General features: G+C 39.8%; 1 protein-coding gene across 4 annotated transcripts in view; it reads right to left on the bottom strand.

Moving 5' to 3' along the window:
* The window catches only part of LOC111567050 (contactin-1a), a 75,981-nt gene that overhangs the window by 17,181 nt on the left and 42,325 nt on the right, over nucleotides 1–16,475 (bottom strand). For 3 of the 4 annotated variants that reach the window (XM_023267907.3, XM_055009193.1, XM_055009195.1), the window contains exons 4-11: nucleotides 8,714–8,843; nucleotides 7,460–7,638; nucleotides 7,008–7,103; nucleotides 4,101–4,307; nucleotides 2,206–2,305; nucleotides 1,232–1,413; nucleotides 859–983; nucleotides 263–380 (exon numbers count right to left, since the gene is read on the bottom strand). In XM_023267907.3, coding sequence (XP_023123675.2) covers nucleotides 263–380; nucleotides 859–983; nucleotides 1,232–1,413; nucleotides 2,206–2,305; nucleotides 4,101–4,307; nucleotides 7,008–7,103; nucleotides 7,460–7,638; nucleotides 8,714–8,843 — 1,137 coding nt within the window. The remainder of the gene's footprint in view (nucleotides 1–262; nucleotides 381–858; nucleotides 984–1,231; nucleotides 1,414–2,205; nucleotides 2,306–4,100; nucleotides 4,308–7,007; nucleotides 7,104–7,459; nucleotides 7,639–8,713; nucleotides 8,844–16,475) is intronic. The other variant, XM_023267908.3, reaches the window with a different exon arrangement.

The raw sequence follows: 16,475 nt of genomic DNA, 5'->3' as shown, positions 1-16,475 counted from the left end.
TGACAGTATGGAATATTCATCACAAACTGAGTGGAATATGTATTAACTGCAGGAGTGCATACATTAATGACACTTTCATGACCAAAGCCAAGTTCTGAAAACAATCCAAACTGACTTTTTTTTTCAGGATTGTAAACACTGACTTTCTCTTTTAAACACACTCCATATGTCCTGATAAAGTCCAATTAGTCAGCTTGAGACATGACCCTTAAATCTGTGACACAGCCATTCGTGCTGTGACTACAGCCAAAGTGTGACTCACCGTATACACGCAGCTCTGCATTGGCATAAATGAGTCCGTGGTGATTTTCTGCTATGCACTGATACATCCCTGAATCATCAAACGTCAATCTGCTGAACCTCATCTCTTTCCTGTCAACCTGTGGAAAATAGCAGGAGTATCATTCCACTTTTTACCATTTTCATACAGTTTAAATTTTATTACACAGCAAAGGACCAAAATGAAACTGTTGATTGTTGACATCCGTAGTGGTACAGGTGACAACTAGTTCATTTGGCTGGGAGAGATTTTCATTCATGCATAATGATATATCCAACAACCTCCCCCACTTTGCTGTCACGAGCTGCTGCTCCCTTGGGTATTTTCAAGCCTGATGACAGTTGTCTCTGTGGAGCGTTGCACAACACATGCTGGCAACTGCTCAATAACAACAGGTACTTTCTCCTGACACGAGGTGTACCCACAGAGCCAGCTTCCTGTTACTGCTGTGCTACTGTAACAACCCTTGAATGCATACTGGACAGATAAAAGACCTTTAAGAGGACTCTGAGTATTTAACAGCTGCAGCTAAATTGCTTAGTTATGAGACAAAAAAGATTTATGAGTTAAAATATTACCGGTTTTCCATTTTTCAGCCAGCGGATGTGTGGTTTAGGTTTGCCACTGGCTGTGCAGGACATAGTGTAGTCGCTATTGAGGTCTTTCTCAATGCTGCTGATGTGCTCCACCCATTCAGGAAAAGCTGCAAATGCAGAATTACACTTTGAGAAACACCTAAGAAAAGTACAAAGCTGCTAAATGGTGTGCAGGGTGATACATAACGCTTCAAAGTAAGTAATAGATTTACGCTAACAGGTGCTAATGTACCAGCAAATGAATTCCTAACAGATAATTAATACGGCTGATAAAAACACTGGAAGATTTACATTTCATGCATGTGTGTAGTCACTGCAATATGTTTTAAGATGCAACATTAGAAATAACTATTACCTTCCACAGACACACGTGCGTTGTGGTTGTCCTTTCCTTTCGAGTTCATTGCCTCACACTTATAGGTGCCGCCGTCTTCAAACTGCACATTGTACAGATGCAGTTGAGCTCCTGCCATCCGCACCTCGTGATTGGGTGGCAGCTGCCCGTCTACCTTCTTCCAGCGAATCTCAGGGACGGGGCTAGGAAGGGCCGAAAGAGAGAAATAATACAAAGCCAGGCTTCAACTTGAAATGCACATGCATCAATGCATCATCCCTCTGAATCATGCTTTAGAAATGTAGCAGAAGTCAACAGCAGCAGTCATCTGCAGAATAACAGGAAATACAGAATTTCAGATTCTTTTATACTTTTTCATTCCGAGTATACATCGTAACCAGCACCCAATTGACCTTTGAAGTTTTTTATGAGAAGTCATAGTATAACATATCAGGCTAGCAATTGTTCTTCTTGATATGACATTCTGGGTTCTTCTTTTGGCAAAAACAAGTCTTTCACATCAGTGTTGCACAATCAATGTTCAGAGTTTGGTGGCCGTACAAGAGTTCCTTTCAAATAATGAGGTCATATAGGGTCATATCTGGTAGTCAGTGTTAGTCATATAATTCAGACACTCAGTTCAGGCAGTATTTATGACTTATTTTCTGTATTTTCCTCACTCCTTGATCTCAGTGTAAATAAAGTGAAGAGTTCTCAGGTTGTCTGAGCCACAGCAAATATCATTTTACTACATTCATTAGGCGTATATGTTTTTTTGAGATTGATACAACGTGGTGTAATTTTTGTATGAACTGAGCAGAAAAGCCTCTGGAACTTACATTCATTTAAATTCTCCTTTAAGACCCATTTTGCTTTACTTGACACCTACAACACTCACTGGCGAACATGAAATTTTCATGAAATCCTTTCAGTACCAACAGCACTGCAAATTGTGCACTTTCGCAAAACAGAGCAGACCAATGTCTGGCACTTACTTTCCCAAAGCGAAACATTCCAAGGTGATATTCTGCCCGACCAAAGCAGTGGTGTCAGGGAACTTGACTCTGAGGTCAGCAGGGTATTTCCTGTTGGTACCTAAGTAGAAGAACAACAGGTTATAAGTCAGGTGCTAAACCCCCTTCTAGCTGCTGAAACAAAGAACAGCTAATGGGTCATTTTGTGTTTCACTTCACCATCTTAGTTACATATGCACACTAATATCCTGGTTCTGGGTTTCATTCTGGTTTTGACCATATTCAGGATATGACATACATAGAAAATGAGAGACCAGGTTATCTGACTCCTTCTATGAGGATCATAAAGATCTCATAGTCGTATATTGTTGAATTAACACAGTTGATTGTAGCAGTGGTGCAGACGGAGTGAAAAAGTTCAGTAAGTTAATAATCCAACTTGTAAACTTGACATCTTTGGTGTGTCATGAAACTGATTTTGCAGAACACAGTGCAGATCCAGGTGTGTCAGCCAGGGACATCTCTGTACAAACCCAGGAACCTAAATCAAGTTCCTTTACAATCACTTTTAAAGCTCAAATGCAATTTTTTTTTTTATCATCATCAGCTGTAATACAAAAAGCACACGATAGAAGCAACAATAATTTATACAGTTCCTGCTCCCCATGCCCACATCACAGACAGTAAAACCTGGATGAAGTGCTCACATTTCAAAGTAGTGTGATTAGAGTATTAAGAGTAGAATATCTAGCTTTCAGAGATAAAGGTTTAATCATGTCTCTAAAATATTTACATGCTCAAGTCCATAATCAGGATTCTGCCAATGACTGTGAAAATATATGTATGTAAATGCCAGAAGTTTGTTAATGCATATTACATACTCAAGACATTTCTAAAACCTTTACAAAATGCAAATGTATTTATTCTTCCTCACACACAGAGAGTTAAAAACTACATGCAGGTCACATCATACCCAGAAGACATCACATAATACACGTATGCATGAGCGAGCCCAAACAAACTGTTCAGCTCCCTTCCTATCCTCTTTGGTGGAACAAAACATCCTAGTTTGTGTTCTAACTGCTATTCAAGACATATTTGCCACAGGTGAAATAGGCTTAAAGTTAAATGATGATGAAAGTAAACATCTGCAGGATTCTGGGAAATCCCCTCAGGAAAACGTTGAAGTTGCTGTGTTTTGTATTTGGACCTCTTACGTTAGGCTCTACAAATACACAGCGCCTTTTTAAACAAGTACATTTTTTCTTGTTCTTCTTTTCTGGCACTGTTTGTATTCCTGCACATTCTTTATAGCCAGCTGGCTCTTTCTCAAAACAAGCCATTGTGTCTCAGTCTACCTGTCAGCTAATGTAGTTCTGTAAATTTAGATTAAAAAGTCAATAACAGCGACATGACCTTATCACATTTAAAACAAGCACTACTGGGATGAAACACCGTGTTTCAGCAGCGACAGGAGGAAAAAAATCAATGCAGTATTTTGGTGCAACTAGGCAGAGTCACTTCCCATCTTCAAGCATCTCTTTAAGAAACACTTGAGGTCCTGCTCTATTCTCACACCTCATTTCACTGGCAAAAGAAGCACCAGCTGGATACCATTTCCAACAATTTGTAGCTATTACACAGACACATATTTAATCTCTCTGTTGTATTTCTCTGTTCTACTGACCTAATTGCAGTGCACTGCAAGCATTATTGTATCCCAAGTACTATACTGTGATCAGTCTGTTATGAAATAATTAAAGCAACTTAATTATGACTTGTGCTTTCATGTGGGTCACAAAACCAGAGTCAGCCTTTGCTCAATCAAGAAACCTGAACCACTGCTTTAGCGTAACATTCACAGTAAGAAGCAAGCAAATGGAAAGACAGTGAAGAGTTAGATGTAAGTTACTAACGTTCAGCCTGAGGCTCGAGGGGGATGTAGTTGGAAAAAACACTCTTGGAAATCGATGGGCTGGATGCAATGCAGGAGTAGTTGCCTTTATCGGAGGAGTCCACCTTGGAGATATAGAGGTTGCCCGTCAACTGGGAGATGAAACGCCGCTTGTCCAGTGGGATGAAGGTGGGGAATTCATTGAGGATCCATCGGAATGACAGCTCGGCTGCAGAGAAAGAGACATGGCACAACGCCACCTGTCAATCAAGAGTCTGGACACACAGCAACGGCTTTGGAAACAGCCGGGGGACTGGGTGAGGAGCTGGCTCGCTTTGAATAATCTAAATACATGCAAAACAAAAATAGCACAATTCTTTGGTGCTGAAAGGATTTACAATTCAAGTATCCATTGACCTTTCAGATGAAATTTTACATTTCTTTCAGCTGAGAGCCATAATAGAGGCATAGTGTGAGAACACAGGCTTGTTGAGGCAATTATGATGCTGTGGAGAGAGAGTTCACAATGCTTTCAGTCTGGATGAAGGCAAATTTGCATCAGTATGAATATTAAAAGTGTGGTTGGATGCTTAAATATCAACAGTGTGGATGGTAAGAAGAAAAAGTTTTGTTTATTCATGTTCAAAGCTTAGGAAATTAAAACTTTTGAGACATATTTAAGTCAGGCTGCATATATACCAGTCATAGACGGGAAAACAAAGGTTCTTGAAATGTCATTCTGGCATGAATAAAGTATGAGACTGATCAAAACATTTGTTTTCATTTTCTTTTAAAGCAGTAAGGGAGTAGAAGTCAACCTCGCATAGGGGCATGTACAAACTAAGAGCTTGAAAGTGGTGGACAAACTATCTTTGGTTCATTTTAATATTTCTGTTCATCATTTTCATTTCATTCAGCCATGTGAATGTCAATAAAAAATGCTCCCAGCACAGCAAGTATGAAAAACTTTCAATCTTCAGTCTACCTGACTTACCAAAGACCAGAACAGAGGGGGGCACTACGAAGCAAGTTTGACATAACCAGGCTTTCTTTGTGTAAGCTCGCTGGACTAAACCTAAAACCCCAGTCAGAGAGTCAGAGATAACAGGTATCACGATGGTCAATACCAACCTTCTGTTAAACTTCATCAGGCTCTGAGCGCACTCCCATAAAAAGGAGCATTTGACAAGACGTTTGGTTCTTCTTTTCATACAAAATCACAATGTAAATTTGGATAAAAATAGAATAATCAGAACCATAATTGTAATCTACAAGTCAAAAAAATATAGAGTAATATCCACAATATATGGTCATCTAATGGAAAGAAGAGGGAACACAACCTCATATGTGAAGCTGAAATGGGAGAAAGAATTGGGTGTAAACATTTCTGATGATGAATGGTCACGTATTTGGAGAACACAACAGTCAATTACATCATCACTTGTATGGAGATTATATTGTTGGAAGAATTTAATAAGATTCTTCATCACACCAAAAATCAGGAGTAAATATTCATCTGTACCACAGACATGTTGGAGAAAATGTGGGGCTATAAATGTAGATCATTCTCATGTCTTTTGGCATTGCCCAAATATTATAAAATTTTGGAAAGATGTCCACCTTGTTAATGTCAAAATTCTGGGATATGATATACCTAAGTCATGTATGTTTCTGTATTTGGCGATATGACAGGGAATGTTGTGGTAAAAGAGGACAAATATTTATTGAAAATCTTGTTAGCAGCATGTAAAAAAGCAACTACATGAAAGTGGTATACGCCAGATCCACCAGCACAAGTTGACTGGTTGAAAATTGTGAATGAAATATACGTTATGGAACAGTTGACATAAGATAAGGACTCAAGAAGACCAATGCGGAGGGAAATGGGAGAAATAGACCATCTACTCACCAACGACAGGATAAGGACTACTACAGACAAAACTGTAGAGACGTGGCAATCCAACATGTTTTTTTGTTTGTTTGTTTTGTTTTTTGTTTGTTTTTGTAATGTTTGTGTTTAATCGTCTCCTTTTGAGAGATCTATGTTAAAAAAATGCAATAAAGAAAAAGTTTTTTTTTTTTAAAAAGAAGACAGTTCATTGTGAAAGTTAATCTGTCTCTTTTACCACTCAATGCACTGTACTGCAGCCGTGGTGACAGTGTACTGACAGAGCCTATAAGCTTCACACATTTAAACATTATACTGAACAAGTGCATTTAGTTTGACACTGTGAAATAATGAAAGATGCGTGGAAAACACTTTCTGTTTTTCACCAAATCTCAGTGATATGGATATTACGAATAAAAATTCTCTGTGATAAATACCAAGAGACTAATCAGTTCTCTAATCTCTGTTCTATCAGCTGTAAAACCTGCAGTGAATAACAGACTTGGGACGGAGACGGAAATGTGGGATGGAGTCTCAAAACATATTTATGCATTTTCTGTCACCAACTGAATGCATGTAGGTTCCCATGGCAACACGATACATCTAGTTTGCCAGCTGTAACTGCACAGCTTTATTCATTAGGATTACTAACATACGCCTCAACGGGTTTGCATATAAAACACATTCCTCAGCTGAGAATTTGTATCTCTTATAGACTATATCATCAGGTAAAGCTTTGAAAAAAGCGTGACACGAATTACAGCAAATTTAAATCCCAAACTCTGAACAGAAGTTTGCTTCGGTTCAGAGTGCAAGTTACCATGGGGATCTTGCCAAGATAAACGAAAGACACCTTCATGAAACTGAAAACTGATAGCTCTCTATCTCATTAATCTGGCTTCACATGTACAACTCTCAGGCCAGATATAAACAGCAAACCACTGTGCCTCCAATTATCCATCTGATGCTAATGCTGGACAATGAATAAATATATATTTGTAGGTCCACCTCAGCAGAAGCTGACCAGCCATCATGCTGTACCTGGATAATGTGGGGGAGGAGCGCAGAGCAGCACTGCACCCTGTCCTTCTTTGATGCGCACTGATGACCTCTCCTCTGATGAGAACAGATCAAGGTCTGAGAGATGAAAAGACAAAAAACAGATTCCACTGTCACAGATTTGTATTTGAGGATCTGACATAACTAATATCCATAAAAAACTACATTAAAGGTGCAAATGTTCTGTGAAGTTCAACAACTGCTCTCGAATTGAGCTGTAGTTTTTAATAGAAAAACACATTAGCCACAGTGACATCATGAAGTTAGACCATTCACAAATTGCACTTTCCACACCACTTATGATTTGTCCCAGCAGCCCTTGTAATTTCAGCATACATAATATGCATGAAAGTACAGCTCCAGGGCAGCTCTGTTAAATCTGGATGGTGTTGTGCATCCAAGCATGAATGACGATATACATCTGGACCACTTACATCCGAACTGGACAGAGGCCTCTCGGCTGATGATCGTGCCGTACATGTTGGTGGCCAAACAGGAGTATTTTCCTACATGATTGTTTTTACTGGGGTTGCTGATGACCAAGTTGCCACCTACTAAACTGTAGTGACTGCCCTTTTCATTCAGGTCAATTTCTATGTTGTTCAGCATCCACCTGCAAGAAAAACAATACCAGGGTCAATACAGTTTTAAAAGTGAGTGTGCTTGTTTGTCTCTATGTGCAGCCCCGAGGCAGACTGGCGACCTGTCCAGGTGTCTCCTGCCTTCACCCTAAGTCAGCTGGGCTAGACTCCAGCCTCCCCATGACCCTAATGAGGATCAAGCAACGTATAGATAATCAATGGATGAATACAGTTTGAAAAGCTGTCAGAGTCAAGTATGATGAGTAAGTATGTGATTGTTTTTTTCATTAAATTTTTTTGAGAAATGGTTTAATTTAAAAGCAGCATTGCAAGCAGGACTTGTCAGCTAAGTTGTTTTAGGCAGTGACAGCATGTGGTTTTGTTCTATGTGGCAACTATCTGACATTTCAGCTCTTCAAGGCATACCAGTTGATCCTTTACTCTAAGTTTTTGCCAAGACTCACAAACTAAGGACTGGTCTATATAAAGACAATGAGCAGTTTCATGTTTTGGACAAGCATAACAGACTACACTATAGATGAACCCTCTTAAACACTCAATACCAGCTATGGTCAAAGCTAATTCCTTCCCCTCTGACATCTAATTCTGGGCTCTCTGACAGTGAAACCGATTTACTGGATGCAGAGCCATTTCATTTACATATATTTACATCTAAATTGAAATGGATAATGTAAAACGCTTTAGATTTTGAGCTGCAAAATGAGGTGCAGGCACGATGCCAATGTTGTTTGTGCTACAGCTGCAAGAACATCTTATTTGTTACTAGGATTCTTCTGGCATGTTGTATTTTGGAATTTAAATCATTGCTAGTATGGAGAAAAACACAAACATGGGCGGCAAATAAATTAGCTGTGCACATTGTCTGAAAACAGCAAATTTATATGGGGATGGCTTCAAATGATGATCTTATACCACATAGTAAACCTTGGAGTTGAATCAGAGGAAAGATAAACATCCTTGTGGCCTTGCCATTTGAGGACAGGCCATAAAACAGTCTGAATAGTTTGAGAGATGGTGAACGGTGGGAGGCACACAAAATGCACAGCATGTAGCAATGACACTGGGTTTATGGGGGACATATGTTACTTGTAGGTGGCAGGTGGATTGGCTCTAGCCCGGCAGTTCATGGTAATTTTGGCCTCGGGTGACTCCTCGGGGTAGATAGTATCCACCGGCTGCTCCTCAAACACTGGCCCGTAACCTGTGGCTTCATCTGCTGGCAACAAAACAAACAAGATCAGGGTAAATAACAACAAGCTGGGTCAGACTTGCAAACAGGTAATATCAAGTTGTTAAAGCTCAGCATCTGTCTGTCAGTTCTGGGGCGGTTTCATCAAAAACGAGACAGCTGGGTTCACATGTAACACTCGAGTGTGAGATTGCCCGTGTAAGAAGCTGTCTTCTAATATTTCAGCCTGGTTTGTTTGGCTTCTTACAGACACACACCCACCTCTAATGCTTAGTAGCTGGTTTCAGATAAATCCCGGCTGTAGCTGTAACTAATCTAATTCTTGAATCCACACAAACTCTCTTTCAGGCACTGATGCAGAGTAATAAGCCTCTGCTTTATTCCAAATCACAATATCACACTAATTATGGCGGAGATGTGCTCGCTCAGGTGCCAAACCAGTGACGCATTCATCGGTTACTGGTGGATATGATATTGTTACAAGCTAATACAAATCCTGGAAGTGGAAATGCCAACTTGACTTGGCATAATCCAGACCTTTTCATACGGCGTGAAGCAGTTGCACCAGAAATCTCAGGGAGAAGAGTTTCCTTGATGAAAATGCCTTTCTTAGTTCAATCTGCCTTTTACACCGATGGCACTCACATGCAATTAGTCCCAATTACTCATTAAAACAGACAGACATCACGAGCAGCAGCATGAATAAGACATAAACACAATGCCAGGCAATGAATAAGCAATGAGTCAAAATGTTCCCAAACGCTTATTATTCTCTCAGATCAAGAGCGTGTGTAGGTGACTGCAGGAATATAAATGTGAAGCATATGTGTGTGTGCACATGTGTGTTATTCCCCTGCGTCTCTGACTTCTAAGAGAGCACAGCTGACACCTCAATGGGGAGAAGCTCGCTCTTTCAGACAGTAATATCCTGCTCCTCTTCGATCTTTCTAACCAGGCCAGTACTTAGGATTCACTCACTCTGAAAATGTCGTATTGACAGACTAAGCAACCTTTAGAAACCTGAACAAAAGATGCTTATTTTTATAATATCCTTCCACCTGAAGCAGCACTCTCACTACTATTTACTACAGCAAGAGCAGTGACATAAATTTGATCAGGATAATGTAATAAAGGTAAAATCATATACATTCCCGCAGTCGAACGTTTTCAAGACTGACTGTTTAACACCAATGAACTAGATGCATATTTAGCTGTCTCTGCTGTCAGGAGCTAAAGGAATTAAAGATCTTGTAATCCTAACCAGTATGAAGACAGACTTATAGCCACATTAGCAAGTTAGCTGTACCCAGTACAGCTAACCACGAGGCAGCAATTAAGATGTTGGGAGACAGGATCAACTCCCACTCACACACTCCAGCAGCCAACCATGTGTGAGTGCTTGACATTGATGCAAATCCCAAGGACTTTGAATTACTGTTGGCTGAGAAAGAAATTAAACATACTATAAATGGGCCACTGTGAGGCTGATGGGAGACAAATTAAGTGAGAATCTATGTTCTGGGAACAAGGGAGAAAGAAAAAAGAACAAAGGAGGAAAAAAAAACAAGGGGATTTGAAAGAAACCGACTCACAAAGATGAATCGAGTAAAGGGAATACAGTGACCTTATTCTGCTGTTGGACTTAAGTTGTAAGCCGTGAGTGTCAGATAAAGGCTTTACATGTAAAAATGAAATATAAATGTGGGATGGGCTGGTGGAGGAGAGTCTGGGGGAGAGCGAGGCTGCGGTGCGGTGCTGAAATAGCAGTTGGAGTCTAACTCGCAGAGATGAGCACTGGTGCCATGCCTATCCTTCCCCTGTAATGTGGGATGTGACAGATGGTGGAGGGGGGTGTTAAAGCAGGCCACATAAGGCCCACTGCCTGGAGACACTCACAGGCCTCTTACATTCTCTCTGCCTTGTTTCACTTTCTCTGTCCATCTCTAACTCACCCTGGCTCGACTCTGTCCTTCTTCAATCTATAACCTACATCCTTCTGTCACGCTCTGCTCTTCTGTCTTCACCTTTCCATGAATTCCTTCCACAACTACTTTCCTTCTAAGATTTCTTAACTCTGCAGTTTCTAGCCATACATCATGTCTGTTGGTCAGTTCACTTCAAACAGCTCAGCAACTATTGAACAGTTTCCTATTAAATTCTATACAGAAATGCATGATACCCACATGGTGTAGCAAACTTCTAGCTACTCTAGTGCCATTGATCTTCTGATTTAAGCTAAATGTCTTGACAACATCTGAAGGGATTGCTTTATAATTTGGCACAGACATTCATGGAATCCAGCGGATGATCCCATCTGACTTTGGTAATCACTTCACATTTCATTTGAACAGTGAACAGAACCAAAAGTTGCTAGGTACACAACATTTTGTACAAAATATCAGTGTTCCTAGAGAATGAATCCTACTTACAGCACCACCACAGGGTCAGATTTGTGGATTTAAGTTAAATATTAGATGGATTGCCATGAAATTTGTCTTCCCCTTCATATAACCCCGTCTCCCAATAATGACATTCCTATTCGAATGAAATGAATTCTCATTTACATGTTAAAAGAGACGTCAGACTTTTAGTAGAAAAGGCTTCCAATTTTCAAGAGCCTCAAAGTCAACATTAGGTGGCATACAGAATGGGGATTCACATGTGTGTGGGCCCATTATTCTTATTCTTCCACTTACTGAGTAACTAGGTTTAGGAAAACATCATGGTTTGGGTTAAAATTTGATCCTTCCATAAAATGTTTGAGGCTTCACCTTTACTATTTGGGTGACAATCCCCCACGTGTAATATATGACTGGTTGGTTGAAAAAGCGCAACAGTAAAGAAGTAAAATGAATGACAAAGATATGTTGATTAGAAACGTATCCATGATGTCTCAAACAAACATAATCCTGGTGAAAATACGCTTCGCTCAAAATGTAATCAAGAGAGCAGTTTAGTTGTAAACGGTCACAGTTTTTCGGAGACATGGCTGCTTCAGAATGCATTGTAACACCTAATGATCCCTTAATTCTTCATCTATCACCATCCAGGTCAAAATTCACTGCCAGTATGTTATGACCAAATACCTGCTAAACTGATCACATTTCTGCCAACCTCAGCTGCACTTTGGGATTAGTGCGTACAAGGAAATGGTAGCATGCTAAAATGCAAAATAAAGACGGGTAATCAACATGGTCAATATTACACCATTATACGAGCATGTTAACATTGTCAAGGTGAACATGATAGCACACTGACTCAAATCTGGTTCTCATATTGCCTCCTGCTCTCACTCATCTTGTGTATTCTGTCATAAACTCTTTTCACCCTCATTCCAAACATGTCTGGTATGATTTGTCCGAAACACAACAAATCTTTTTCTGAAGCTCCAGCACTACCTCAATCTTTCAGTCTCCCTATATTCCTTTCCTAATCTGTGTGGGTCTCAGATTCTCTCTTTCTCCCTGCATCAAACCCTCTCCCTGTTTCCTGCATCAAACCCTCTCCCTGTTTCCTATTTTGGCACGACTTGACTGTGGATGCACTGAGTTGGCCTGCTTAACAGGCAAGTAATTATTTACACAATGGCCAATTGAGACATCTCATATGCATAAAAGACAAAGAAAGATGGACAGTCACTTTCAGGGAAGGCCACATCTGTACAAAAGGGCAAAAAACACTCACACATGCATGGATAAACACACGCACGCACGCACGCGCACACACACACACACACACACACACACACACACACACACACACACACACACACACGGATGCACACACTCTGGTTAGAAGTTTTCTGTCTCCAAGGTCTGCTGGAAGCCATCATCAACTGGACAGACTTCATTATCAAACACAGACAGTCCTATTCAGTTCAACAGCAGGTAAGTTTAGACTCTCATTTGAATATGAAATACCACGGCCTGTTATTTTAGGAGCCTGTTATCTCCCCTAGCATTGGTTTCTAATGAGGCATCAATAATTCAGTGGGGTTTAGGTTTCATTTTAGGTGCATGGCAATAACTTACTGGCATGTAATGAATACTAGCAAACATAAAGCTGCAATATGTCCAGTTATTTCTTTCTTGTCGTTAAATGTCTTTCTTTTAAATTTTCCAGCTGTTTCGCAGATATCAGCTCCCACCCTGCAAAAGTAACACTTTCTATGTTTTTGTTTTACGTCTAAATTGTCCCATAATTACTAAAAATCCCAGAAGACACACACACACACGCACACACGCACGCACACACACACACACACACACACACACACACACACACACACACACACACACACACACACACACAGACACACACACACACACACACACACACACACACACACACACACACACACACACACACACACACACACACGGATGCACACACTCTGGTTAGAAGTTTTCTGTCTCCAAGGTCTGCTGGAAGCCATCATCAACTGGACAGACTTCATTATCAAACACAGACAGTCCTATTCAGTTCAACAGCAGGTAAGTTTAGACTCTCATTTGAATATGAAATACCACGGCCTGTTATTTTAGGAGCCTGTTATCTCCCCTAGCATTGGTTTCTAATGAGGCATCAATAATTCAGTGGGGTTTAGGTTTCATTTTAGGTGCATGGCAATAACTTACTGGCATGTAATGAATACTAGCAAACATAAAGCTGCAATATGTCCAGTTATTTCTTTCTTGTCGTTAAATGTCTTTCTTTTAAATTTTCCAGCTGTTTCGCAGATATCAGCTCCCACCCTGCAAAAGTAACACTTTCTATGTTTTTGTTTTACGTCTAAATTGTCCCATAATTACTAAAAATCCCAGAAGAACTTAATTCTCTGATGAATTTAACTTTCCTCGTGGGGATGTTTTACGACAACATCTGCAGCATGGTTTGTTTGCATGACCAAGAGACTGTCCAAGTGGGACAGATAACATATTGTATCCTTGAGGCACCAAAAGCATAGACTAGCAATAATTATCCACAAGCCCCTAGGCCCTATAACGAGGCATGGTGGCAAACCGAATTGTCCCCGGAGTAAAAAAATCTACTTTTTTAAATTTTAGATATAAAATAAAAATTTAATTACTCTGCTTCACTGCAGGCTCAATTACTTGCGGCAATATGGTCAATGTCAGTGAGTGTACGCTCGATGTAATGCCAAGTGTGTTATCACAACTGCTGTCAAAAAGAATTGACTCAAATTATGGCTGCAAGAGACCAGAGCTATTCAAACAAAATATATAACTTTTTTTAAATTTGTCATCCAGTGTTTTCCAAAGGCCATTATGGATATTAATCCGAAACTCATTTTGCTATGTTAAGAAACAATAATAAATGTTTCTTGATTGAGATCATGTATTATTATGCATCCATATGGCTGTACAATTGAGAAATGCTTGAAGTCAGTTTTGACATTTAGATACTTTGGAATGCCAAGAATAGCTCCAAACTTTTGACACCCACCTTTTAAGCCTGTGAGAGACAGATATCGAGTGAGCATAAGTATTGCTTTAACAGCAGGATGGGATGTATTAACGTGAGCTGCACGACGAGCAGTTCAACGGTAAGAAAAAAGAGGAATCCTGCAGTGCGTCCCAGCTGGAAGGCCGCCTACACAATGTTCTAACCTTTGAGGAGATTGGTATCGACTCTGCCTCCTCCAATGACTACACCTTCATCTTTGTCCAGGTTTGACAAAGAGTTCAAAATTGTAAAGCCAAAGCAGCATTTTCACACCTTTTTTAGTGCCGACTGACCTTAAAGACTGTAGCCTAGTGGATCTGATTGAGGAGTGCATCAAAAACATTCAACAGCGCCCCAGCTAAAGCATGTGGTGTTACTTCTGCAGACATGTGGAGATAACGTCAACTTGTCCAGGAGGTGATACTCCATACGGGCACACAGAGAAAAAAAATCATCTCGGGTCAACGTCTCGTGGAGAAGGAAAAAGAATGAATAGGTGAAAAAATAAAAACAACAAAGAGAGACCACCAGAAAAAATTATCGCTCTGCTCCCTGGATCCATAAAGCAATTCAGCCTGCATGCCGCATCACAACCTGTTCCCAAGCAACAAATCAGCAAGCCCTCCTTTTTCAAATTTACCCCGTGCTGACAGTCTGCTTTCATTTTTTTCTCCTACATAATAAGACACATAGTAAAAATCTTATGCAGATAGTAAACACTGACAGCGCAATGAAAATTACAACCTGTTCCGCATAATAACGGGAAGCTACTCCAACTAATCAAAAAGCTTAATTTTTTTAATTAAACTAGCTCTATGTTTCTAATAGAAACAGATCTATTTATGGATATGAAGAGTGCAACCATTTTCTGTTTGACTTTACATTTTTACATTTCAAACACTAATTTGAAATACATTCTGCCAAAACACCTGACTTAAAAAAAAATCCACAACATTCCGGGGAAATCTGTTTATTTACTTTGTGGCTGAATTAAATGAGATCGATGTAGACTATTTTTGGACAATTTCTTGGCCGGGCTCAGCGACATCCTTCAGTGTCCGCTGTTTGGCTGGCAGCCTCGCAGTGAATTCAACTCATTACAAGATATTACAAGTTAACCCACTATAAAACCACAGCTTATCATTTGACTCTTGGGATTTTATGCACATTATACAAGCTAAATTTAACCTGCACATTTGTGAGCTTTAGACGTTCTGTTAACAGATTTTTCAGTAGACCTTTGGACAGACCCAGGCTAGTTATATCTCTAGATCGAGGGATGCATCTTTTCCCTCCTGGCCAGAAAGTGAACAATAAATGAATGTATATACAAAAGATATAAATACATCTAAATTTCTATAAATTCAATAGATGGATAAGATGATGTATGGCTGTAGGGATGACTCATGAATGAATCATATAGCCTTATATAATTATTTTCTTCCTCTCATCTATCTTCCTCCACATAACTCCACAATGAGGCATGGCAGCTCACATACAGCTTCTAGCTCTAATGACCAATCCGAGATTCATCTGCTCACTGAATGTACTACTGTCTTGAATTTTCTCCATCTCCATTAGTATTAATGTATGTCTGACAGAAGGAGAAATCCAGAAATAGCCACAGTGGACAGAAACAGGACCTCCAGAATGAATTTCAATAACCATGTCTTATTGTGGACCATGAGAAAAAGAAGACGTCTGTTGCCACCTGCTCCTCAATGACTTCTGACAGGAAAATACTTCATGTCCTGCACTTAAACCAGGTCTGACATACTTCTTTTCTTTGATTCATAGTGTATTTTAGTAAATGAGCAGAACAACAGAGCACAAATGATTAAACTGTGTGTTAAAATTCAGGAGAACGTGATCATTTTAAATAAGTGTTATCTCTATTATCTCTAGTAAGTATTATTATATATTTTCTCTATCTTTAACTGCAGTTTCACTGCATTGTGCGTTTGTTGAATCCTAAGAGGGTTGCACTCTGTGAAAAGCTGGTCCATGTGGTCTGCCTGGCCATCACAACACTTTTTCAATATCCTGTTCTCTTGAGGTAAAGGAACAGCATCAGAATCTGATTAGAATTTGGAACAAACAAGAAGCATTTATCCTGGAAAATCTAGAGCAAAACAAGAAATTGGACAGTACTCCGCTGCTATGTGTAATTTCATGGAAGTCTAAGCCTTGTTA

The sequence above is a fragment of the Amphiprion ocellaris genome, chromosome 3 (genome assembly GCF_022539595.1).
Source record: "Amphiprion ocellaris isolate individual 3 ecotype Okinawa chromosome 3, ASM2253959v1, whole genome shotgun sequence".
Lineage (NCBI taxonomy): Eukaryota > Metazoa > Chordata > Actinopteri > Pomacentridae > Amphiprion > Amphiprion ocellaris.
Note: the sequence above shows the minus strand (reverse complement) of the source record. Positions and strands in the feature narration are given on the sequence as shown.